The sequence below is a fragment of the Nicotiana tomentosiformis genome, chromosome 1 (assembly GCF_000390325.3).
Source record: "Nicotiana tomentosiformis chromosome 1, ASM39032v3, whole genome shotgun sequence".
NCBI lineage: Eukaryota > Viridiplantae > Streptophyta > Magnoliopsida > Solanales > Solanaceae > Nicotiana > Nicotiana tomentosiformis.
This window is the reverse complement of record NC_090812.1, coordinates 100,721,431-100,747,975: the sequence shown is the minus strand read 5'-3', so window position 1 is coordinate 100,747,975 and position 26,545 is coordinate 100,721,431. Positions and strand designations below refer to the sequence as shown.

The 26,545-nt window shown below is 37.0% G+C and overlaps 3 protein-coding genes across 5 annotated transcripts; 2 read left to right on the top strand and 1 right to left on the bottom strand.

Moving 5' to 3' along the window:
* Positions 1 to 1,393: 1,393 nt before the first annotated feature.
* On the top strand, positions 1,394 to 9,243 carry LOC104116621 (CSC1-like protein At4g02900). Of its 2 annotated transcripts, XM_009627512.4 has the most exons (13): positions 1,394 to 1,717; positions 2,464 to 2,594; positions 2,866 to 3,205; positions 3,399 to 3,548; positions 3,947 to 4,082; positions 4,165 to 4,266; positions 4,493 to 4,612; positions 4,744 to 4,824; positions 5,890 to 6,230; positions 6,627 to 6,872; positions 7,525 to 7,849; positions 8,335 to 8,568; positions 8,741 to 9,243. In XM_009627512.4, the coding sequence occupies exons 3-13, from the start codon at positions 2,892 to 2,894 to the stop codon at positions 8,942 to 8,944; spliced, it is 2,253 nt and encodes a 750-aa protein (XP_009625807.1). In that variant the 5' UTR covers positions 1,394 to 1,717; positions 2,464 to 2,594; positions 2,866 to 2,891; the 3' UTR covers positions 8,945 to 9,243. The 2 variants fall into 2 exon arrangements, with proteins under 2 accessions (XP_009625807.1, XP_009625808.1); XM_009627513.4 differs by lacking the exon at positions 2,464 to 2,594.
* A 6,458-nt stretch (positions 9,244 to 15,701) lies between these two features.
* LOC104094287 (isoamylase 2, chloroplastic) lies at positions 15,702 to 19,960 on the top strand. Its single transcript, XM_009600194.4, has 2 exons — positions 15,702 to 15,800; positions 17,004 to 19,960. Exon 2 carries the CDS (start codon positions 17,079 to 17,081, stop codon positions 19,668 to 19,670), a length of 2,592 nt encoding a protein of 863 aa, XP_009598489.1. The 5' UTR covers positions 15,702 to 15,800; positions 17,004 to 17,078; the 3' UTR covers positions 19,671 to 19,960.
* A 71-nt stretch (positions 19,961 to 20,031) lies between these two features.
* On the bottom strand, positions 20,032 to 25,595 carry LOC104094285 (protein PALE CRESS, chloroplastic). 2 transcript variants are annotated; one of them, XM_009600191.4, is made up of 7 exons: positions 25,421 to 25,593; positions 25,262 to 25,335; positions 24,590 to 24,784; positions 22,462 to 22,548; positions 21,752 to 21,802; positions 21,027 to 21,209; positions 20,032 to 20,826 (listed from the first exon to the last, which is right to left on the bottom strand). In XM_009600191.4, the coding sequence occupies exons 1-7, from the start codon at positions 25,533 to 25,535 to the stop codon at positions 20,593 to 20,595; spliced, it is 939 nt and encodes a 312-aa protein (XP_009598486.1). In that variant the 5' UTR covers positions 25,536 to 25,593; the 3' UTR covers positions 20,032 to 20,592. The 2 variants fall into 2 exon arrangements, with proteins under 2 accessions (XP_009598486.1, XP_009598488.1); XM_009600193.4 differs by having other exon boundaries at positions 20,533 to 20,771; positions 25,421 to 25,595.
* Positions 25,596 to 26,545: the final 950 nt, after the last annotated feature.

Genomic DNA, 26,545 nt, shown 5'->3' with positions numbered 1-26,545 from the left:
CACTATACAAAACACAAACTGGACACGCAGTAAAAGCGAAGGGGCGTTTGTGGAATTAGCTCAAATATGCAGCTTATTTATTTTTTAACATCTACTCCCTCCTCCTATCCACAATAAGTGATTCTTTTGTTATTTTTACACAAATTAAGAAATTTATTTTTTAATATTAATTAATAATAAAATTGATCATAATAACTTTTACTATTTGTTCACATAAATACTCCTAACACATATTCCAATACTATTTACTTCAAGAACAATATAGGAAAAAAATAATTAATTCATTCTTGAAATCCGAAAAAATTACTTATTTTGAACCATAAAAAAAAGTCCAAAAAATCACTTATTATGAATCGGAGGGAGTAATGTTTTCTCGAACCTTCACGCCAACGAATATCACTCCGAATAAAGGTGTTTGTTTTCTTATTTTTTGATAATTTATATGAAATATAAAAACTTATTTTAATTACTTCATCATGTTGTAGAATGATATCAAAACTTAAACATCTATGAGAAAAACTTAAAATCGTTTCAGTCGGAATCAATTTGATGGGCTTTAATTCCACTCTTAATTTTAACATGTTATAACTAATAATTTAATTTATATTTTTAAATTATAATTTTACTTTTGGATGAATAGTAACTATATGACCAAACTTCTCTATAATAGATTCGTTTATTAGGACTTTTTGTTGCCTTTTATAATGATTAACTGTTATACCGAAATACCTATTATAATTTTACGTCTCTATCTCATTTTGTTGTTCTAAATCAAAAGTTATTAATTTTTTTAATTTGATTATGTTATAAAAAGGTAACAAAGTTATTTAATATTAAAATCTAAAATAATATTCATATTTCATTCATTAAATATTTTAAAAAGCTAATACACTACTAATAAGATGGACTGTGAGGAAAATGTCAAATACAAAAAAAAAATTCTTTATTTTTAGGATTGTTACAAAAAAAAGCATGCCAGATTTAATGTTTAGTCTTTCTTGTCTGTATACATAGATTATATATTGATTGTATATAATTATACATATATTATAGTATATAAATTATACATGTATTATAGATCGGCCGGTCATTTTAAGTTTAAGACATTATAGATTAGCTGCTATTTAGATTAAATCTTCTATTGTTTTTTATCTTCTGATTTAACAAGAGTGTTTGACCATTTAAATTCTTCGCTGAAGCTTTTACAAAGAGATTTGAACTGGATTAGTGATAGGATAGTAGTTAACTAGTTATCATTTATATGAATTGAGAGTACAAAATTAAATTGAAGAAGAAGACAGGTCAGAGCGCATAGGGGTAGTTTTGTAATTGCAACATATTTCAAGTTATGCTGCAGCTGGTCTGTTAATAATAACAGCATATAACGTTTTTTGGTGAAAGTGTCGTGAGACGCATATACACACAGCAAAAGAAGGCCGGTCCCGTGCTTGTTGCCGCCCCCTCCTCAGGCTCGGGCACATTTTCCCCTCCATCAAAATCGTCATCTTCCTCTCTAAGAAACCCTAACTGAATCTTTTTCTTCACCCACATTACGTTGAGGTTCTGTTCTGTCATTCACATATTCATTCTCTTCATTCTTATTGAAGAAAATACCTTTGTTTGCTTGGTTGGCCATAAGGGAAGAAAAAAAAAATCTTGTCGATACATTTGGGTTCTTGTGAGAGGACGGAAAGCAAGAAACTTGGCTCGTTTTAAGGTTTGTCATATGTCAATTCTTTGTTCATTAATCTTCTCAAGTTTGTATAATCATGTTTCTTCATGTGTTTTGTTGATTATCGGAGAGATATAAGCTGTTTTTCAAGGCCATGATCATGGAAAAAACAATTTCTGAATTCGAAAGAAAAAAAAAAGAATATAAAAAACAAAAACTGATGGGCCTCTGTTCTTGATCCTGATTTGTTTAAAAGACCATTAATGTATAACAAGATATTGTATAACATTGTATGTTGTCCATCATCTACGGCGTAGCTGTTTCATGTTCCCATTGTCTTCATCCTGTTAACTCATGGCTTAAACATGATTATCATGCTCTCAAATGTCATATTCAAGACTTTGCCATCTAAGGCGGAGCTACAATTTTGAATTTATTCTGAATTCTAGATAAGACGGCTTACTAGGTTCTGAATAAATTATGTATACATATTAAGTGAACTTCTTAACACAAATACTTGATTTGAGCCAAAGTTACTAGGTTCTACTGAAGTTGTAAGCCCGTACACTAGCTCCGCCCTGTCTGCCATCCCCATGTGACCCAATAAGTTTATTTTGTGATTATTTTTTTTCGGTTATGAGGGGTTTTACAAAAACGCTCTACATGTCTCGTAGCATACTGTTCTGCGTAAGTCTATAAATTATAACTTTGATGCTTCTTCAATTAGGTTTGAGGTAAAGTATGCATATTTTGGTATTTAATTTGTAGATATTGGCGTTGCACTTGTACAGGCTGATAGAGTACGGCCTGATAGAGTCAAAAGGTGATTGACAGACCTCGAAAGTGCGCAATCATTGCGGCTGGGAAAAAGGAGTGCCTATAGGTTCTAGTTCTTCTGGTTGCCTTGATAATAAAGCAAAAGGTGCTGACTATTGAGACTATGAGTCCAAAATTTGATATTTGTTGAAATTTTACTAATTTTTCACATATGTTTATATTCCGCGTTAAAATTACTGGTTCAGTTGAACCCAGTGAATAAGGCTGCATCCGCCTCTACCTCTGCTGACTGCTAACTGGACTGATGGCATATTTGTTAAACTTGATTATGAGTAGTATTTGTCTTCATTATGAGAAATACCATAATTGGCAAAGTTGTCACTCTTATACATACCTGTCTTCCCTGGTAATAACAGGTTACAAGTAACATTCTGAAGGAAACATGGCTAGCAGTGATGATATTCTTCTGTCAGCTGTGCTCAATCTTCTATCTGCATTTGCATTTCTTGTGGCCTTTGCTATTCTACGACTCCAGCCATTCAATGACAGAGTGTACTTCTCAAAATGGTATCTGAAGGGAATACGAGCAAGCCCAAGAAGTTCCGGAGCATTTGTGAGGAAATTTGTCAACTTGGATTGCAGAACATACATAAGGTTCCTGAATTGGATGCCTGCAGCTCTAAGAATGCCAGAACCAGAGCTTATCGATCATGCTGGTCTTGATTCTGCTGTCTATATACGGATATACCTTCTTGGGTGAGTTCACAACATTTAGAATATTCCTTGTCCATTTCATTAGAAGGCTATAGTTTTTATTGATAACACAGTGCTTTCAGTTATGCTTCAGTCGTTTTAACTAGGAACTTTTAAAGGATAAGTGGCAAAAGAGTTGGTTTACGTTATTGGTGGTTTCCGTGTATCAGAACTAACTCCAGAATTATTAATGCAGATTGAAAATCTTTGTTCCTATAGCACTATTTTCATTTGGGGTTTTAGTGCCTGTCAATTGGACTGGGAAACATTTAGAGCAAATTGAGGATCTAACATTCAGCGGTATCGATAAACTTTCGATATCCAATGTGCCTTCTGGATCACAGAGGTGAGGATTTAGTTTTGCCATGCTGTCTTGGTAGCTTTCTTGGTCTAAAAATGTTCATAATTGATAATTAATTTGGTATAGAAGTTTCACATCACAAGTCATAATTATATTTTAAATAATATTCTATTATCAAGGTATCAACAAGATATTCATGCACATCTGTATGTTCTGCAATAACTGTTAATGAACATATATTCATGCTCAGATTTTTTGGCACAAAATTGACAGACTTTCCTGTATTCTTCACTTCTATTACATAAAAGAGTAATGTACAAAATAGCACCTCAGGCTTAGCGATTGCAGCTTCCTTTATCTAGTGGTTTCTATAAGGATACACCTATGCTGTTGAAGACTTGTTACTAACTACATAAACCTTCCATTTATTCTTTTTTTATCAGGTTTTGGGCACACCTGGTAATGGCTTATGCAGTCACGTTTTGGACCTGCTATATACTATACAAAGAATATCATATAATATCAACCATGAGGCTGCAGTTTCTTGCCTCTGAAAATCGTCGGCCTGATCAGTTTACTGTAGGTGCATGACATAATTCATTGAAATGTTTAGACTGTGGTACACCCTTTGGTTACTTTACCAGCATTTTTCCTCCTATAGGTCCTTGTGAGAAATGTCCCTCCAGATCCAGATGAATCAGTGAGCGAGCATGTTGAACATTTCTTTTGCGTGAATCATCCAGATCATTATCTAACACACCAGGTTTCTATCCTTTTGAATGTTAATATGATGCATTTCATAAATTGATGTGAAACGATAGTTAATATGATGTTATTTAATATCATGTCTCTTCACTTCTTTAGATAACATAGTTATGATATGTTTTATCTAGCCTAGTAAGAACTAGGGATTTAGCCATTTCTCATGCTTACATGTCCTGGTTTGCAGTTACTGCAATTGATCAACCTTAAACTAATGCAACTTGTAGGTTGTTTACAATGCAAATAATCTAGCTAAATTGGTGGAAAAGAAGAAGAGCTATCAAAATTGGCTTACATACTACCAAACTAAGTATGAGAGAAACCCTAAGATTAAGCCAAAGACGAAGGTACTTTTTTCTTTGCCTTGTTGCTTTTTTGAACAGCAAAGCATTATTTTAATATCATTTGCTCTTTGGTTTTCTTGTTAAATATATTGAGTTAATCATACATAACGAATCTCATGTTCAGTCATGTATAGACAGGGTTTTGGGGCCTTTGGGGGAAAACTGTGGACGCCATTGACTATTATACCGCTGAAATTGAGAAGTTAAGTAAAGAAGTAAGTGTCTCTGACTATGGTATATCTTTCCACTTTCTTCTTGATGAATTCATCTGAATAAGTACTTCTTTTGCTTGGAGTATTGTCTGTTCTTCCATCTACATGAAGTCATTCACCACTGTTTAAAAGCTTATCATGGTTTGGGTTATACTTCCCAATTTATTCATTCTAAGTTACTGGCTTAACTCATTGATGTTTAACAAATCACGCTTCTTTCTTCTCATCAAATGATCTACATGTTGGAAAACCAAACTGATGTCAACACTGGAGGTTTGTTAAGAAAGAAGTAACGTGCTCTGTGTTTATGGCATACTTGATCAAATCTGGAGAGAAATGTTCCATAGAGGACTATTTAACAGGACATACAAACTATCAGCAAATCCTAAGATTTAATGGGAGTACATGCTCATGCATAAAAATGTGACCTCTCAGATCTTTCCATATTTTAAGCACCATCTTGAAGAAATCACGACTTTCAATTAGCTCTTTTAAATATAGAGCAAAGAAGATGCATCTATATGTGCAGTGAATAGTTATATTAACGTAGTACGTTGGGAAATTTAATCTGCGTTCAGGGAATCCAAAATAAACCAGGAGCTTTTCCCTGGCCAACCCTTGCATGAATTTTGCCAAAATGTTTATTCTCACTAATGTTTGATTTTAGCTAGCATGTGAGAAAATATTTTCAGCTTCTTTTGGTGTCTCTTGTCAAATATGATGATTTTCGGATTAAGAGTCACGTAAAACGTGACATAACCTGTGGTAGTACTGATAATTTTAGTGGCTGAACCTAATTGCATGCTAGCTTGTATAAGGTGATTTTAGATCAATTTGTGTTGATTTATGTTGAATGATACATATGGTTCCTGTCTTTGCTTTACTAGTCGAGATTCCAATCCTTTTACACCTAAAACTTCACTTTATGGGAAACCAATTAGTGAGACAAGATAAATTTTGCAAATGGAGAAGTCTTGATTTAATAGTTATAGCAATAAATAATTTATTTCGATTGCCTGCTGCAATATGGTAATAGACTTACTCTGACAGACTTACTCTTTGATGTAGGAAGCTTTAGAAAGAGAAAAAGTTATGAGTGATCCCAAGGCAATAGTTCCTGCAGCATTTGTTTCATTTAAATCTCGTTGGGGAGCGGCTGTCTGTGCTCAAACACAACAATCAAGTAACCCAACCATTTGGTTGACACAATGGGCTCCTGAACCACGTGATGTCTATTGGGATAATCTATCAATACCATTTGTTGAACTCAATGTCCGCAAACTGCTAATGGCTGTGGCTTTCTTCTTTCTTACATTCTTTTTTATGATCCCTATTGCATTCGTTCAGTCTTTGGCAAGCATTGATGGTATTGAGAATAAACTTCCCGTTTTGAGGCCATTGATACAGATGTAAGTGATCTTCTTACTTTGTGATTTTTTACTTATAAAAAAAAGGAAGTGATCTTCTTACGTTGTTAGTAAAACGGGTGCTAGTATTTATGCGACAAAGAGAGAGGGGAAAAAAAAAAAAGATCACTTCGAAATTCTGTTGTAGTGATGGGTGATTATACCATAAGAATATTTCTACCCATTCCATATAAGCGTTCAGAGTACCGGATAGAGGTCTATGTGTATATTTTTATACTATTTCCAATGCCCTTGCAAAATCTTTTCATGGGGAAGGTTAAAAGCCATCAATTTAGCTTACTTATCTAGAAAGACAAAGAAACCCACAAAATTAAGCATCAAACTTCAATATTTGCACTTCAATTTTTGAGGTTCTTACTTCTGGAATTCCTGTTACAGGGAAGTTGTCAAATCTTTTATCCAAGGTGTTCTTCCTGGGATTATACTGAAGATTTTTCTGATTCTTCTTCCTATGATTCTAATGGCCATGTCAAAAATAGAAGGCTATACATCACTTTCATCTTTGGACAGAAGATCAGCAACTAAATATTATTTTTTTATCCTTGTCAACGTGTTCTTGGGAAGTATCATCACTGGAGCAGCATTTGAGCAGCTTCAGAGATTTGTGGAAGAGCCTCCATCAGAGTGAGTTCCTACTGCTCGTCTAAATGGGAGACATGACATGTTCACGGATCTTTTTCTTGGGGTGCTAGAAAGAACCAATCTTTTTGTTTTGATATAAAAAAAAATAACATAAGAAAGAGGAAAGAAGATTACATTCACATTATTTGGTGACAAACATGTTACCTCCTACGATTGTTTACTTTTTCTTGGTTCAGAGACTGGAATGATAAAAATCAACCTCTTGGCATTAGGAGCTCACTGTTATCTAGAATTGTATCTGTGGAATGTTCCTTACAACTTGATAGCTGAATCCTGCTTGTGACCTGAAACATTTTAATTCTTTAGCAGTGCTCTTTGAACAATATTTCCCTCAAAGTGCAGCAATAGTTTTCATTATACGATGTTCAGCGAAAGCTGTAACTGAAGATGCCATTGCATTGACCGATCTATTATAGGAATTCTTTGTGTGCTGAAGTGTGAAGCATCAAGATTTTGGATTATTTAAGCGACACTTTAGATTATTGTGAAAGGAGTCTGAATGTGTTTACAGGAAATTCCTTAGTATTACATAACTTCTCTGTATTTGATATGAAAGGATCCCTTGGTTTAGTGGTTATGTATTTTCTGTCTTGATCATATACACAGCTTGTTTAACCTGTTCCTTTTCGTTCAGAATTCCAAAAACAGTTGGTGTAGCTATTCCGTTGAAGGCTACTTTCTTCATTACCTACATAATGGTTGATGGTTGGGCTGGAATTGCTGCAGAGATTCTTAGATTGGTTCCATTAGTTATGTTTCATCTTAAGAATACGTTTCTGGTAAAGACAGACCAGGATAGAGAGCAGGCTACAGATCCTGGTTCGTTGAATTTCTCTGTATCAGAACCTCGCATACAACTGTACTTCCTACTAGGCCTTGTGTACTCAGTGGTCACACCCATACTCCTGCCTTTCATCATCGTCTTCTTCGCATTCGCTTATATGGTTTTCCGCCATCAGGTATTGCTTATGCAACAGATGTTTAGATATCTTGTTGAGAAGGTGGAAAGACGAGATACATGATAAATGCTTAAAAGCAATGGAACCTAAAAACATCTAGTGTTCTCCAAGAGTTACATTTCGGTATGTGGATTGCCAATGAAGCAAATATAGCATATGTAGTTTGTACTTTTCAGTGTGCAATAACGTTCATATGTAATATCTGAAGAATTGACCCTTCTCCTGAACCTGTTTGCTTTGTTGGGTTTTTACACTTGTTCTTGCTTTATATTTCTAGTAACAACTCTTTCTTCAGTCAAAGAGATAACATCCCTTTACTTAGCCATTTCTAATAACACATTATTTGATTAACAAACTCAGCTAATTACTGCACAAAGATAACTTGCATTTGTATCAACGGCCTTGAACTGCAACATTTACCATTACTGTTTCTCCTCCCTAGATCCATCAAATGGTCAGATACTGAAATTTGTTCTTTCCTGTAGATCATCAATGTGTATGATCAGAAGTATGAGAGCGGCGCATCATTCTGGCCAGATGTGCATCGTCGTATAATTGTAGGTTTGGTTATATCCCAGCTTCTATTGCTTGGACTGTTGAGCACCAAAAATGTTGCCAGATCAAATGTAATACTGATTGCACTTCCAATTCTGACAATTTGGTTCCATATATTTTGCAAGGGCCGATTTGAGTCAGCATTTGTCAAATTCCCCTTGCAGGTTAGTGTTCATTACCTACTGCAGCACATTATAAGCAAAGTCAATCGTTGCATTCTAGAAAAATTCTTTGTCTATTATACTTCCAGTCTTTACACATACATTTTATATCTTCTTAGGAATGCTATTACCATGTTTGTCAACTCAGGCTAAGATTGTTAAGTGATTGCTGCAGGATGCAATGGTGAAGGATACACTAGAACGGGCGACAGAACCAAACCTTAATTTAAAAGCATATCTCAAGGATGCTTATGTACACCCAGTTTTTAAAGGTGTAGAGTTTGAGAGACCGACAGCACTTGACGATGAGGAGAATAATCCACTTGTTCCAACCAAGAGATGTAGGGGTAGTAAGACTCAGTCTGAAGAGGGCGTCTGAGACACGGGTTGTATAGTCAGTTTTGTCACCCAAAACAGATAGAAAGAACCTCAGAAATTGGTTATTCTTTATTTTGTTTCCCATTATAGCTTGAGTTGGGATTTCTGCATGAGAATGTAACTCAATCAGAATGTACTGAATGCAGAACTCATACGCGCATAAATGATGATGATGATGATGATGATATTGTAAATGCTCACTATAGGAGAAAGAATTCTTTAACTTGTTCATACTATGTGAAGTTTGGATCTGGTTTTGTGCAGAATTCAAAGGCTAAAAGAAAGAGTGTTTAACCATAATGGTAATTCAGTTCATCCCTCTAATATCTCAACAATCAACATGCATGTTTTCATTAGGCTGAACATTCTCATCCCTCAATCACATTATCAGTGATAAATGGCAAATAGAGGCCAATTTGGACCATTCAATGAGTAAATATGTTGTTTCTAAGATTATCTAAAGTCATTTTTTCATCCCTAAGAAAAATCATTCCATTTCTGGAACTAATTTTGGCACGTGAGACTCAAAGAGGGGTCCCAAACACGACAAAAATAAAATTTATTTTTCACTCAGTGAGCGACAACTGAAAATTTATCTACTTTTATTCTCATTGTATCAACCCTCACTTTTGGTTACTGTTTTACTTCAACGTTCTATGCTTGATGATATATTTTGTTTTTATTATTCAGGAGTTTTTAGCAATCATAGTGATTCACTTGGAAGATTGATGAACTTTTAACGTTGGTTTATGGTTTTAATCAACTTATAAAACTTATCAGTGGACTGATATGGTCCAAAATAATTTATAGTCTGTTTGACCAAGCTTCTCAAGAGGTCAAAAGTGTTTTTTTTTCCTCAAAATCACTTTTTTTTCCTAACTTGAGGTGTTTGGCCAAGCTTTTTTGGGGGGAAAAAGTGATTTTGGAAAGAAGCAGAAACAGTTTCTGAGAAGCAGAAAAAAGTAGTTTCTTCCCAAAAGGAGAAGCAGAAGCAGTTTTGACTTTTTTTTCTTATTAAAAGTACCCTTAACAAAATATAGTATATACCAAAATAACCGTTAAACCTAATACTTAGGATATTAATTTATAAATATTTCTTATTATTTTTAGGATAGATTTCTAATATATAGTGACTTTAGGGGTGAATGTTTTTATATTTGTTGAATGATTTTTAATATATTTAACTTATATTAAAAGAATTAAGTACTTTTAAATTTTATTTTCATATTTTACTTGAATAAAATGATAAGATTTAATTATTGATTATAATAATAAATTTTTAAAATTATTTATTTACTTATTCGGAATTTGATACTTAAAAACACTTTCTAAAAAGCTTGGCCAAACACAAATTATTGCTCAAAAGTGTTTTTCAGAGCTTCGAAAGTACTTTTTTCAAAAGCACTTCTTAAAATAAGTTGATTTCTCCGGTTTGGCCAAACAGGCTATTAGTCTGAATTGTAATATCTGCTAACAAGGATAGTGAAATACTAGTGGACAATTCACATATCACTATGTTTACCGGAAAAATCGGATAACGTTAGATTTGTGGATGGTTCTAAGGATATGCGATACAATTTGATATAAATCGCGTAGAGAAATGGAAATATGTGTATTATTGACTGTAAGAACGAAAATAATAAGCAAAAAGAATGAATAAGTAAAACAAGCACAAGGGGATAACTATCAATATAAGAAATGATCTTTTTCTTCCTCCTCACCCCCCCCCAGCTTACAAGGATTTCCCTTTTATAGAACAGGGTCATTACCAAAATACAATAAAGTAAAATATGTAGTGGAAGACCCATGATGACTTGTCTCTTCCTTGATTCCCGACAAGATTCTCTCTCTTGGTGTGGTTGCAACGATTCTTGTCTGTGAGCTCGATACTAGCTCGAACTCGTTACCGGGTCGGGCCCTTCGGTCTTGGATCGAGTTCGACCTTCGAGATGGGCATCGCGCATTTCCGACCTCGAAGCAGTGCCTAGCGGATCGATTCGGTCACGGGCTCGATAGGATTATCGAGCCGCCTCCTCGAGCGACTTTCGGGCTCGAGGTTCGTTAGTACCGACCTCAAAGCTCACTCCCAAAATCTCATTCCGACTTCTTAACACTCGAACTCGATCGAACGTAGAAATGCCGAAATCTATTTCGACCGTATACAGATAGTCCCCTCGTTTCTCGAAAAAGGATGTGGCGAGAAATGATATGATTTTCCAGCAGCTCGATCAGATATACACAAATATTTTTATCGATCCCGACCATGACGTATGTAATGCTCGATCATCTTATGCGTCTTTATAGTCCCCGACTTCATTGAGGATACCCGAATTTTCTCTTCCCCGGTGGGAATTGCCAGTTACCTTCGGTCCTTGGTGACCGGAGAAGATCAATCAGTGATGAATGCAGAGCGGCTTCCTGTCTTTTCAACGAGGCCCAACATGCTTTGAATCGGATAACTTCTGATGGCGTTTTCGCCGCTTCTGTACAAAAATTTTGTAAATACAAATCTTTCTTCTTTTTTTTTTTTGAAGAGAAATGGCCTTTCAAACTAAATAAACAGTTTGAATTTAAATCTATGTTGCCTTCGGGCCTCGTGGGTAGTCCCCTTTGTTTTATCGGGTTCGAGCGTCCTTCAGCTTAAATAGTCAAGTGTTTGTTTTAATTCGAAGAAATGAGTAGTTTTGCTTGAACTAAGGCAGCCCGTAGGCGTAATAGTCGAGCGAGTGATGGCTCGAACTCGAAATAAAGGTAGCCCATAGGCTTAGCAGTCGAGTGAATGATTCAAACTTGATGCAATGTAGCCCGCAGGCGTAATAGTCAAAGTAGCCCGTAGGCGTAATAGTCGAGCGAGTGATGGCTCGAACTCGAAATAAAGGTAGCCCGTAGGCTTAGCAGTCGAGTGAATGATTCGAACTTGATGCAATGTAGCCCGCAGGCGTAATAGTCAAAGTAGCCCGTAGGCTTAATGGTCGAGCGAGTGATTGCTCGAACTCGAAATAAAGGTAGCCCGTAGGCTTGGCAGTCGAGCGAATGATTTGAACTCGATGCAATGTATCTCGTAGGAGTAATAGTCAAAGTAGCCCGTAGGCTTAATGGTCGAGTGAGTGATTGCTCGAACTCGAAATAAAGGTAGCCCGTAGGCTTGGCAATCGAGTGAATGATTCAAACTCGATGCAATGTAGCCCGTAGGCGTAATAGTCAAAGTAGCCCGTAGGCTTAATGGTCGAGTGAGTGATTGCTCGAACTAAAAATAAAGGTAGCCCGTAGGCTTGGCAATCGAGTGAATGATTTGAACTCGATGCAATATAGCCCGTAGGCATAATAGTCAAAGTAGCCCGTAGGCTTAATGGTTGAGTGAGTGATTGCTCGAACTCGAAATAAAGGTAGCCCGTAGGCTTGGCAATCGAGTGAATGATTCGAACTCAATGCAATATAGCCCGTAGGCGTAATAGTCAAAGTAGCCTGTAGGCTTAATGGTCGAGCGAGTGATAGCTCGAACTCGAAATAATGGTAGCCCGTAGGCTTGGCAGTCGAGCGAATGATTCGAACTCGATGCAATGTAGCCCGTAGATGTAATAATCAAAGTACCCCGTAGGCTTAATGGTCGAGTGAGTGATTGTTCGAACTCGAAATAAAGATAGCCCGTAGGCTTAGCAGTCGAGTGAATGATTCGAACTTGAAATAAAGGTATCCCGTAGGCTTGGCAATCGAGTGAATGATTCGAACTCGATGCAATGTAGCCCATAGGCATAATAGTCAAAGTAGCTCGTAGGCTTAATGGTCGAGCGAGTGATTGCTCGAACTCGAAATAATGGTAGCCCGTAGGCTTGGCAGTCTAGCGAATGATTCGAACTCGATGCAATGTAGCCCGTAGGCGTAATAGTCAAAGTAGCCCGTAGGCTTAATGGTTGAGTGAGTGATTTCTCGAACTCGAAATAAAGGTAGCCCGTAGGCTTGGCAATCGAGTGAATGATTCGAACTCGATGCAATGTAGCCCGTAGGCGTAATAGTCAAAGTAGCCCGTAGGCTTAATGGTCGAGTGAGTGATTGCTCTAACTCGAAATAAAGGTAGCCCGTAGGCTTGGCAGTCGAGCGAATGATTCGGACTCGATCCTGTTTGCATAATAAATCTTGAACATAGAATATCGGTAAAGAAGAGAGCTTTCTTTGCAGGTCATTACACATGGGTTCATGTTTTGCGTCAGGGCTCGGGTAAACTATATAAGCATGGTTCGATTTAACCGTTTGGCCCTTACAATGTTTCCCGTTGAGACACTGTTTGTCATGAAATAACGAAGTAACTTCCTTTGCACCGAACTTGATAATCATCACACATGCGTTCAATGATAAAGCCCCCCTGTGTACGAGGTTGATTTTAAAGAAGCATCGGATACTCAGCAGTAGTATCGTTTCCGCTATATGGCTAGTATCGATCTCTGGTCGACTTTTGATTTTTCGTAATGGTCCTAGAAGCCAACTGGTCATCTTCGACTCTTATTTTGGATTGATATCGATTGTGCACATTGGTCCAAGTAATAGCTGGGTACTCCATCAGATTTTGCTTCAGCCACCGCGAAGCCCTTGAGCTCCGCTCATTTAGACCTTGAGTGAAAGCTTGAACAACCCAATCGTCTCTGACTGGTGGCAGATCCATTCATTCCATTTGAAAACGAGCTACGAACTCCCTTAGCATCTCGTTATCCTTTTGCATTACCTTGAACAGGTCCGACTTTCTGGTTTCGACCTTTATGGCTCCGACATGAGCTTTTACGAAGCAATCTGCAAGCATAGCAAAAGAATCAATGGAGTTAGATGGTAAATTATGATACCATATCATTGCCTCTTTTGACAGGGTTTCACCGAATTTTTTTAATAATACAGATTCGATCTCATCATCTTACAAATCATTGCCCTTGATGGCACACGTGTAAGAAGTGACGTGCTCGTTGGGGTCGGTCGTTCCGTTATATTTGGGTATTTCGGGCATACGAAATTTTTGGGGATTGGTTTTGGGGCTGCACTTGAGGGAAAAGGCTTTTGAATGAATTTTTTCGAATCTAGCCCTTTTATCATTGGTGGAGCCCCCGGGATCTGGTCGACCCTGGAATTATATTTCTACTTTTTTATCGTTGACTTCGACTCGTTTTGTGAGTTCCTCGAGCAATTTAGTAATTTCGGGAGTAGTCCCCGATTCTTGCTCATTTGGCTTCTCTATGACTGGTTCCGTTCTGTGGGTGACTTCTCGAAGCGGATTGGGCCCGGCCTGCTTTATACCTGAGTTTGGCACTGCAACTGAGCTATCGCTATTTGCTGGGCTTGTAGCATCTCGAAGATTATCCGTAAGCTGACTCCGATCTCCTCCACGTTATGGGTGTCTCGAACTACGGATCGAGTACCGCCCTGAATGCTTCTTTCCGGTTCGGAACGCTGATTCGCCTCTAGAGCTATTTGTGAATTGACATCCAATGATACTTCGGCTCGAATTTCTGGTGCTTCGATTTGAGCCTCAGCGCCTTCATCGAGTGGCCTTCCGGCCCCGGGTGCCAAGTTGTTGGTTTCATCTTGAAGGCCGACTTCGTGGTCAATAGGTGAAGCCATTGCTGATTTGAAGTTGCAAACTGGCGTGTACTTTAGGTTTATATCAAACGATCACTGTTACCCTTAGCCCCACGGTGGGCGCCAAGCTGTTTACCGAAAAAATCGGATAACGTTAGATTTGTGGATGGTTCTAAGGACATACGATACAATTTGATATAAAATCGCGTAGAGAAATAAAAATATGTGTATTGTTGACTGTAAGAACGAAAATAATAAGCAAAAATAATGAATAAGTAAAACAAGCACAATGGGATAACTATCAATATAAGAAGTGAAGACCCATGATGACTTGTCTCTTCCTTGATTCCCGCCAAGATTCTCTCTCTTGGTGTGGTTGCAACGGCTCTTGTCTGTGAGCTCGATACTAGCTCGAACTCGTTACCGGGTCGGGCCCTTCGGTCTTGGATTGAGTTCGACCTTCGAGATGGGCGTCGCGCATTTCCGACCTCGAAGCAGTGCCTAGCGGATCGATTCGGTCACGGGCTCGATAGGATTATCGAGCCGCCTCCTCGAGCGACCTTCGGGCTTGAGGTTCGTTAGTACCGACCTCAAAGCTCACTCCCAAAATCTCATTCCGACTTCTTAACACTCGAACTCGATCGAACGTAGCAAGGCCGAAATCTATTTCGACCGTATACACACTGTGTATATATATGATTTCTCTCTCTATTTTTCTTTTTCCTTTTTTAAATTAAAGAACTAAAGTTTTAGCATTCAATTAAGCGATCATTCTTCGGCTGGTCGAAGCCGGTATTTGTGCAAACTTAGTTATTGAAGATCGAGAACGAAAAAATAATACGAGGACGCTAGTCTTTTGCTTACCTTTGCTTTAATATGTTAAGTTTGTTAAGTAATGTACAAGACTCATTTGATTGATTTGGGTGATTTGGATTTGAAGTCAATAGGTATAACATAAGATGAATCATCATTTTTTTACATGTTAATGCACTAACTTTTGATAGTACGACTCCCATACATTTTTTTTTTGTGTGGAAATTTCGTTTAATTTATCATGTTAGGTTATATTTTAAGAAATAAATATAAAATTATTTTGTATAGATATAGTTTGAATTGAGATATTTCACGAATCAACAAGGAATTGGGGCCCATTAGCCCAAATTCACGTTCCTTAAAAAACAAATAAATGGACCCGTACGATCTTGACCACTCTTAATTACAGAGTTTGTGCTATTGCAGCTAAGTTGATCTTTCTTCACCAAATTCCTCAATTTCTCTTTATCTGATTGAATCAAATGGTATGTTTTCTCTTTCTCTCTCTCTAGATATTTTTCATTTTTCTTATTTTCCATTCTGTTTAGACTAAATATATCACTTTATTGCAATAATTTTTAATGGAAAAACACCATTGTTAAAGTATACGAGTATATCTGATGTTAGTGTTTTGTTCGGTCCTAGCGCTGAACTAAAGCCTCAACTCGACTATCATTGTTCAATGTGATTCTCACAATATGTAATATAGGTTCTTCTTTGCTCCCCACTTAATAATAGCTTGAAATTGTGATTGTAGATGCTTACTTGCGGTTAAACAGTAAGAATAAATTTCTGAGTATCTCCATTTGGCCCGAAAAAGCTTTTGAAAAGATTTTGTTAAACTGAAAAATATTGAAAATGTACAGTTGACAAAAGAAAATTATTTCCTGAAAAGCATACCCAAAACCAATCCAGACTTGCTTCCTTAATAACCATAAACATTTAGATGTTATTAATCTGATCCTCTTTATTTATAAGTTATTTTTCCTTTTAAGTATCATATGCTTTTCGGAGGCGGATCCAGGACTTAAGTTCTGTCAATTCTACCTTTAAGGTTCTTATCTTTAAACCCATTATATTGTTAAAATTATGGGTTCATTCCTACTACTACAATAAATTTATGCTCCATGTTGAAAGTACTGAGTTGCTGCAACTGCATGTGCCTCTTATGTTTTCCTGATGTTTTCACGTTCTCCGGCAATGCCATTTTGTCAATGTTGTCTTGTTGATAAAACTACTTATTTTTTTATTGTTTATGTCACGAACTTATTATTAGTCTAATGATGTAGACTTAGGAATATTGTTGTAGTGTTTACATACCTGGAGGTCTGATTGATACTTTCCCAAAGTAAAAGCATTTCGAACTATAATTTTCTAATTTGAAAAATGGTAAATCCAATCACTTATGTTTTGACTTTTTGATAGTTAGTCATCTATATACAAATTAATTTCAGAAAATCTTTCCTAAATATCATTTTCAAAGAACATTTCCTAGGAATTTTCCAAAAATTATAAGCACCACGTAAATGACTAAGTACAAAAATCTTTCGTGAGTCTTATAGTTTCGGGAGGCTGTTCCATTATCGGTATCCTGCTCTGAAGTCATTTTGCCTGCTAAAAATTCTTGGAAAGGCTACCACCTCTTTCAATTCTTTTGCTAATGTATAACGTTTGTGGTGTTTTTGCAGGACTTGATTAAGAATATGTGATTCACCAGGTTGTATGTCTGAGACTGTGGTAACATTTTGTTCTGCACTTTTAAAATGGCAACTTCAACAGTACAGTTGGCTGTGCAATCACGTTTATTGAGCTATGGCATTGGTGAATCAACCGAGTTGGTTCCTGCGCCTCCAGCTAACCGTGGAAAAAGAGTAGTATGCAGATTAAGGAAGCTGGAATTGGAAGAGATGAATTTCTCTGGCAGAAGTCGAAAAATCGATCAAGAAGTTTCTAAGAGAACTCATCGACTAAAAGCACTATCAGCATCAGGTATTTCGCTCATTCAAACTGCAAAAAGGGTTCCCACTTACCTTTTCAGGACAGATATTGGTGGTCAAGTGAAAGTCTTAGTGGAAAAGACAAACGGAAAGTACAAAGTGCTTGTAGAAGTTTTGCCATCGGAGCTCTCAGATGCACATGCTGAGCTGGTTATGGTTTGGGGCCTATTTAGGTCTGACGCGTCATGCTTTATGCCTCTAGATCTAAACAGACATGGAGCAGACGGTAAAAGTAGTACTATTGAAACACCATTTGTGCAAGGACCTTCAGATAAGGTCACAGTTGAGCTGGATTTTGAAGCAAGTTTGGCACCCTTCTATATCTCCTTCTATATGAAGTCACAACTAGTTTCTGACATGAAAAGCTCAGAAATCAGAAGCCACAGGAACACGACTTTTGTTGTACCAGTTGGTCTCACTTCAGGACATCCTGCTCCATTGGGTCTTTCCTGTCAGCCAGATGGAACCATGAATTTTGCTCTCTTCTCACGCAGTGCAAAAAGTGTAGTTTTGTGCTTGTATGATGACATATCAGTTGAAAAGCCATCCTTAGAGATTGATTTAGATCCTTATGTTAATCGATCAGGTGATATTTGGCATGCTGCTTTAGATTGTTCTTTGCCAATTAAGACCTATGGTTATAGATGCAAGGTGGCTACTTCTGGGAAGGAAGAGCTGGTTCTTTTGGACCCATATTCTAAGGTCATAAGGAGTGTTATTCCTCGTCAGGGTGGGTCTAAGTTACGTCCAAAATATCTTGGAGAACTATGCAAGGAACCTGGCTATGATTGGAGCGTTGATGTCCCTCCTAGCTTACATATGGAGAAACTAATTATCTATCGCTTAAATGTGACTGAATTTACAAAGGACGGGTCTAGTAAGCTACCTGATGACCTTGCTGGAACTTTCTCTGGCATTACCGAAAAATGGAGCCATTTCAAGCATCTTGGTGTCAATGCAATCTTACTGGAACCAATTTTCCCTTTCGAGGAGCAGAAAGGACCCTATTTTCCGTCGCATTTCTTTTCACCTGGAAATATGCACGGACGTTCTGGCGATCCTCTTTCTGTCATTAAATCTATGAAGGATATGGTTAAGAAGTTGCATGCTAATGGGATAGAGATTTTTCTTGAAGTTGTTTTCACTCACACTGCAGAGGATGCACCTTTGATGCATGTTGATAACTCTTCCTACTATTCAATCAAAGGTGGTGATCTGAACATTCAATATGCATTAAATTGCAATTACCCCATTGTCCAACAAATGATTTTGGACTGTCTACGCTACTGGGTGATTGAGTTTCATATTGATGGTTTTGTTTTCATAAATGCTTCTTCCTTGTTGAAAGGGTTCCATGGGGAAATTCAATCTCGTCCTCCATTAGTTGAGGCTATTGCCTTTGATCCTATACTTTCGAAAGTCAAGATTATTGCAGATTATTGGGATGCACTAGCCAATGATTCGAAGGAAATATTATTCCCCCACTGGAGGAAATGGGCAGAGATAAATACGAGATTTTGTGATGACATTCGAGACTTCTTGAGAGGTAAGGGTCTTCTAAGCAGTCTAGCTACACGGCTTTGTGGAAGTGGGGATATCTTCTCAGGTGGACGAGGACCAGCATTCTCTTTCAATTATATTGCCAGAAATTTCGGACTTACTCTTGTTGACTTGGTTAGCTTCAGTAGTAGTGAAGTAGCTTCAGAATTAAGTTGGAACTGTGGAGAAGAAGGCCCCACGACTAATAATATTGTCCTAGAGACGCGACTTAAGCAAGTTCGTAATTTTCTGTTCATATTGTTCATTTCTCTAGGTGTACCAGTACTTAACATGGGAGATGAGTGTGGTCAGTCATCACGGGGCTCCCCTGTACATGGTGCTCGAAAATCTTTTGATTGGAGTACTTTAAAAACTGGTTTTGGAATTCAGACTACCCAGTTCATTTCATTCTTGACTAGTTTAAGAATGAGAAGAAGTGATCTTCTTCAAAAGAGAACCTTCTTGAAGGAAGAAAATATCCAGTGGCATGGGAGTGACCAATCTCCTCCAAAATGGGATGACCCGTCTAGCAGATTTTTGGCTATGACTTTGAAGGCCGATGCTGAAGACAGCCAGACATCAGTCTCTGATAACGGAGGTGACTTGTTTGTCGCCTTCAATAGTGCAGGAGAATCTGAGAGTGTTATCCTTCCACCACCTCCAACAGATATGGTATGGCATCGTCTCGTTGACACTGCCCTCCCATTTCCAGAATTTTTTGCTGAGAAGGGGACGCCAGTTGAAGATGGATTAGTTGCATATGAGATGAAGTCTCACAGCTGTTTGCTGTTTGAAGCACAGAAACTAGCTGAAATTTAAATTCCCTTTTTCCTGGACATAGAGCTTTTTCTACTTGAAGTCATGCATCATAAGGCCCCTTTATTCCTTCATAATAGATTTTAGTAAGGCAGCAGAGAATATTAGATTTTCTTCTAAGAGGTAATAGCTTGTAAAGTCGTATATATTTAAATAAGAGACATTTACTGAGACTACTTGTATCTAAAATTTTCTTTTGCAGCAGGAAGTACCTCGATTTCATATGTAAAGCATGTAAAGAGCAATGCTACTGAAACTGTGTCATTGCAAGTTTTCTGACGTGATTTTCTGTATGACGGGCTTTTCCTCTTATTTCAGAATATAACAGTCTGAGTAAGGTTCTTATAAGGTCGCCCAAGCAGTATTTCCCAGAAAAAGAATCTCACATATATAAATAGAAGAAACTAACATTGAACCCAAATCGTCTTAAAACTTTTCTGATTCAGAAGAGTAACATGTCTCCCCACTGACTGAATCAGGACAATTTGCTACTACATCAATTGTACAACAACAAACCCAGTGTATACCCACAAGTAGGGTACACTGGGTTAATAAATAAAGCTTCAAATACTATGCTTCCAGCTATTAAATATAGACACTCTTGTCGGTTTGGGAGAGAGCAGCAGCACACGGTTGTTACCTGGGGCACGAAGGAAGAAGACATGGCAAAAATATCTAAAATTATGTTGCAAATTGCTAACAGATGATAATAAACACATTGCATTGTCTTGCAGTTCGGACCCTAACTTTTAAGCATGCTGAGTCGTCTTTGCTATTAATGATAGTTGGAGTTGGACACTCCATATACTGACTGCACTGGTAGAACCTTGTGAACCGGGAATATTATTGAAGAACCTCGTGTGACTTTTCTTTTGTTACGAAATTTCTACTCAGTGAACTTTCTCATTTGGGAAGAGGTAGCAAACTACCACTCCAAGTTGATGGCCAGATCCAAAAGAGTTTCGACTTGGTGTATTGCACGTTGCTTCTCCTGTTGTTTCAATCTACTTGCCACTGATTCTGGATCAAGTCCTTGTGTCTCTAATGCTTCAGTCTGTTCAGATCGAACCTCCTTTAACAGTGCATCCACCTCTCTGACAAAATCTACCCTCAAAAGCACATCATCAGCTTCCAAATCTGGTCTTAGAGGACCTTGATGCTAACAAGAAATGCAGAGAGTGAAAGAAAAGCAATGTGATACGTCTTGAAGTGACGAAATTAACGCGCGCATACCATATATAGAAAAGTGAATAAATATCACACAAGTGAAATCGGCTTTATGGATCTCACAGGCTAATGGTAGGAAGATAAACAGTTTATTTCAAATAAGAAAAGCAATTTAAAAGAGTATAAATATACCTTTTCAATGTCGAAACCTGCAGGTACAAGAATACTAAATGGGTCCTCTCGCAGAAATGTATCAACCAAACGTTTTTTACATGCTTTGAGCCATCCTTCATTATCGAGTCCACCGTCATGCATATTCAGAAGATCATTCAGTAGTCTCATGGCAGGAGTTGCTTCCCGCTTCAAAATCTCTGTCTAAATTTAAGGATAAAGGTTTAAAGACAAAAGGAAAACCCAATAAAGAGAGAGGGAGACAGAGAGTTTGGGGGGTGGGCCGGCGACGGAAAAAAGTAAAGGCAGCAGAAGAAAACAACAAGAAAGGATCTCTTGCTCAGCTTATGTTTCTATCAACATGCGATGAGAGATAAAACATGACTGAGCATGAACGAGTCAACAAAAAACATGAGTAAAAGCCTACCAGTTGAAATGTAAAAACAAACTAAAAAGAAAGGACACAAGGTAAGAAATATAAATAAACAGCAAACCACATCTACTTGTGAATTCGTCAAAGATCAACAAATGGGTAAGATATTTATCTAAAATGGATACTTAAGATGAGGTGCACTATATCAAAGTGATAGTAATGTTTGCAAAAGCTAATTTTGGTGGGCAGAGGAATACAACAAATAAGAGAAGAAATAAATGAAAATACAGGTTAAGCAACGTTTCATTAATTGATACCACAGAATATGAGTTTTTGACAGGAGAACTCCCACTGAAGCCCTGTTTTCACATACCTCAACTCGCCTGTACAAGAGATCAAGACTTCGAACTGCATCCTTCTCATCCTGGAAAGCGCAACAAAGATATCTTACATGCATTAGATTGTTCTTTTGGCCCTTTTCCTAAAGAGTTCGGGGAAGGGGCCAATGGAGCTACCGCATTGGACTTCTAGAGGATATTCTATACAAGCACAGAACTTAGAGGGTGCATATTCTTCTAAAACACCAAAGTAGAAAAAAGACGGTTATTCCCATTGCCGCACTGCCTATGCAACAGTACATACTAAGCTAAGATTGCACACTGCATATGAAGAACTTTAAACACACCAAGATGGAAACCAAAGAATTGTCAAGGAACAATACCTAACAGGAAAATTGCATGAAATATCATGCATGTTGCACTTCATCATTTAATCATTACAGTAAGTCCTCTAAATTTTCTCATTTAAACAAGAGCCATTTTATTCGGGGAAAACCCTGTCTAGATTCAGATCCAAATTTGCTACGGCATAAGTGTGCTAGATTTTGAAGCAGACACAGCTTCCCCCTTTGGCAATTGAAACCAAAAATCTTAGCTCATGAAATAAAGAATATGCTAAGGTGAATGTGACTCTTATACTGATGAGTGATGCCCAAAAGGCAAATCTGCCGCACAAACAGGAAAAAGAAATGGATAAGGGTCATTGAGTAGTCATAGAAAGAAAAGATAGCAGTAAAATACTTACATCACGCCGAGCAAGATCAAGCCGATTCCATATGATCAACAGAACAAGTTCATCGAGTTCACCTTTTTCTGCAGCTTCCTCAATTTTCTGCACATAAGAATCAAAACAAGAAACAATGTCCAATAAGAAAGCTATTGCAACATTGGAATTTAGAAAGAAAAAAAATGGTCTCTAGGGCTCGTCTAGTGCAGTGTTGTCGAAGGCGCGCTTAAAGCGCGCTTAAGCCCTGAAGCGAGGCTCAAAACATGTTGAGCGCTTCGCCTCGCTTTGTGGGCGCTTTAGTGTCGCATCAAGGCTCTATGGCATACTTTTCCTTGCCAATGAGTGTAATCCTGAAAATGCGATATTAAACAATTGATATTTCGCTTTATTGTAAAAAAAATTCAATTTCTTTGTCCATATATTTGTTATTCATGCTTATAATTATTAGTCTTGGACTACATATACATATTTTTACTTTTTCTCCAATTGCGCCTTTTTTCATTAAAGCCCACGCTTTATTTGCGCTTTGCGCTTAAAGCCCCAATAGACCGCAGAGCTTTTTTGCGCTTTTCGCCTTTGATAACACTGGTCTAGTGGTAAGAACACAATGATGTGTCTTTTAGGCGCATGCACAAGATCCTGGTATTTAAGTGGAGAACGGTAGAGGGGCGGGCCCATTATCCACCAGATTCCAAACCGTGTACCACTGGTCCTCGGGGTTTCCCGGTTATAAAAAAAATTGGAACTTAGTCGAGTGACCCAAATTCTAGTATGTGCAGTTCAAAAATGATTATGGCATGATAAACTACAATAGTTCTATTGCAGGATCAAACCAAACGAACAAGGGAGTTGCAGCAAATTACAATCATGAATAAGCAACAGGTAAATCTGGCTCACAGAAAACAAAAAGGATACTGTTACTTTTTCACTTATGTGAGGAAGTAACTGCCGAACTTCCTAAGGTAAGATCAAGCCTTGGTCGTGACACCTGGCACTTGGTACGTCAAGCCGTACGCTAATCTCACATATGATTGGATTCAAAGTGCTCACTTAAGCTAATTTGACAGTCAACATGACAATATTTTGGAATTCTTCCCGCCGGGTGAAAAGAACATATAAGACCTTGGATTAACAAGAAGATGGTCATGTAATCTATGCCACATCCAAGTAGTTACTATAATAGATAGATAGAGAGATAGATTTTCTAAGCAAGAAGAGTTTTTAAAGGCTAAATTAATAACACGATAGATCACCATAACCAGTCAGGAAATGAAGTCCCGTAAGAGAGAAGGGTTGCTGGGATTAGTTCTGCAACCTACAGAAATAGAAAAGAAAGAAATCTACAAATCCAAAAATAAACTCTTCAATTAGTTTTCTCAAGGTCACATAAATCAACAAGATCAATGACTTAATTGAACATCTTTGAATTAGCAACTGACAAGAGGAACTATATCCTTGAGAAACGAGGATTTCTGCTTCTAACTCTCTTGAAGGGGACATGAGGTAACAGTGGGTAGAAAAAGGTAAAAAGATATCCTTTTGCTACTAAATTTCTTCATTAAGACATTGTAGGACTAAAGAGAATAATTCATTCTTGTTTTAAAGGGGAAAAAAGGAAAAAGAAAATGACAGCACTTAGTAATTTTCTTGTTTGTATTTACACCAACTCCATAACAAGTTTGACATTGTTAAGATTCTCCTTGGCTGGGTAAGTAAGTAGAATACTTATCAAGGTATAATGTTATATTCTCATAAAGGTTGCAACTCTAATCTTCTTCTTTTTTTCTTTTTCTTTTTATATAACGGTGGTATTCGGGCCAGCTTGTACACACTTTGACAAATTCTACGAGATACCTGCTATCTCCCACCAACAACAGGTACCAGGTAACTCTGTCCACCAAGGCTTGGACATATTGAAAGAAATCACCTAGTGTGTTTGCCTCCACTGGGGTTTAAACCTGATACCTCATGGTTCTCAACTCACTTCATTGACCACTAGGCCACACCCTTGGGTGCAATTGTAACTCTAATCTTCTAAAAAACAAATATAGTTGTATCACATGGAAAGCCTCATACACCTAGAGTATTTTATCTATATACAACTAGAAAAAGAAAAGAATACACATTAGAAATGAAAGTAGTTCACCTCTTCCACTTCTTCGGCTGATCTAATGAAGCTTGCAACCAATTTCTTGGCCTTTAGAAGCTCTTCTTCTGGATAATTTTTCAAGCGCAATCCAATTTCACGATATTCATCAACCTTCTTTTCCTCTTCCTCATCCTCCTGTTGACGTAGTCTATGCAATTCCTTAGTCTTTTCCCTTTGTCGAGCTTGCCATTCCTAACCAGCGTAAGGTTAGCACCAACTTTCAAAAGAATATATAACATTATACTTTCCTTTTCCTCTACTTTTGCTTGTATATTACTCCACTCAGTCAAATCTTATACTACACTATTATTTATATTAAGGAGTCAGAGAGCCTTTTCAATTTTTTTCAAAACATTTTTTACTATTTTAATTGTAACATACTGTGAATCATAATACTTTTCATGCACTTCAATTTTCCAATTATATAAATTTTACTTAAAAAATCTTAAGAGATTGTGTCGGAATTCACACTGAATTATGGAAGCTTTGACCCTCGTAACCCCCTTTTTTTTCTCTTGTTACCCTTTTCAAGAATTAAACTAGAAAGTGGTAATCAAATCAAACTATATAATTCATTGGTCAGATGGAAGAATATACTAAAACATAAAGTAGAAACAGAAAAAAAAAGGCCTAGAAACAAGAATAGATGATGGGAAAAAAAGAACATACATCATCATAATATTCCTTTGGAAGGCCATACAGATCCTGCTCCTCGATTCCTTTGCTTCTTCTTCTATGCAGTGCTAAAGATTGTAACTTTTTAGATGCTGCAATCTTATATAGTAATAAACTCTAAATATGAATACAGAGATTAGAATAGAAGCTGACCTCTGCTGGGTGAATATTTGATTAGAGTAAGTGATGGAGTTCTTGAAAAAGATGAAGCTGAAGAAGAGACACAAGGGATTGCAGTGCATGTTAGGGACAGACCTATTGCCTCCATTTCTTGCTGGTTAATGGCTGTCCCTAAAACCCCGGATAAATCCCCCCTTTTTTAAAAAAAGAAAAAAGAATATTGAGATTAAATCCCATCAATTTTTATACAGTCCTTCAAGTAGTCCTCCTTACACCCTCCCCCCAAAAAAAGAAAGAAAAAAGCACTAATTTACTCAGGAAGTACGCAAGCTGACTTAGAAACCATAATAATAATAATAATAATAATAAATGAGGGAGTGAGAATTTTAATTGTTGGATATTTTAATTATGTTATAGCCTAACATACTTCTAAGGTGCTTCGACATGATTTGGTTGAGATTTGAGAAAATTAAGATTTGAAGTTGAAGTTTAAGAAGAGTATTTGAAAGTTAAAATTATGTTTGGATATGAAACACAGTTTAATTTTCCTGTTTTTCAAAGTTTGAAGTTGAAATATGAGCCAATTTGCTAAATAAACACTAATTTGAAATAATTTTTAAATATTAGTTCAGATATTTGGAATCTTACCTATCTTTACTTACTATAGACAGTTAGTCATTATTAAATTTTAATGGCATTATTGTGTAAATAATTTTTTTGTAAAAAGTTAAACATTTTGCTTCAGTATGAATCAAACAAGAAGCTATTGAGGGGAGGTGGAGGCGTTTTAGCATTTAAGTTAGACTTGCTCTTCTTAATTTCCTTCTTTTGTTTGTTATCTCCCTGCTTCTCATTTTATTTGAACTTTTCTAAACTCATACATTATAGTATGACAAAATTCTAAATACGATATTAATTTTGTTTCGGGAGGTTGTTAATCCTCTTGTTGGTCAAATTATACCGTAAAAATGACACCAAGTATTTGTTCTAAAGGACTGTTATTTAGGAATTAGCCAGTACGTCCTGAATTTCAGTTTTCCAGTTCAAATTTTCAGGACAAAAATGTCATAAGTTGTCCCGATTTTTTGGTTTAATATTTTGAAACAAAATAAGTACTAATTAATCTCTAAATAGCATCATGAGATTAGCTATATGTAC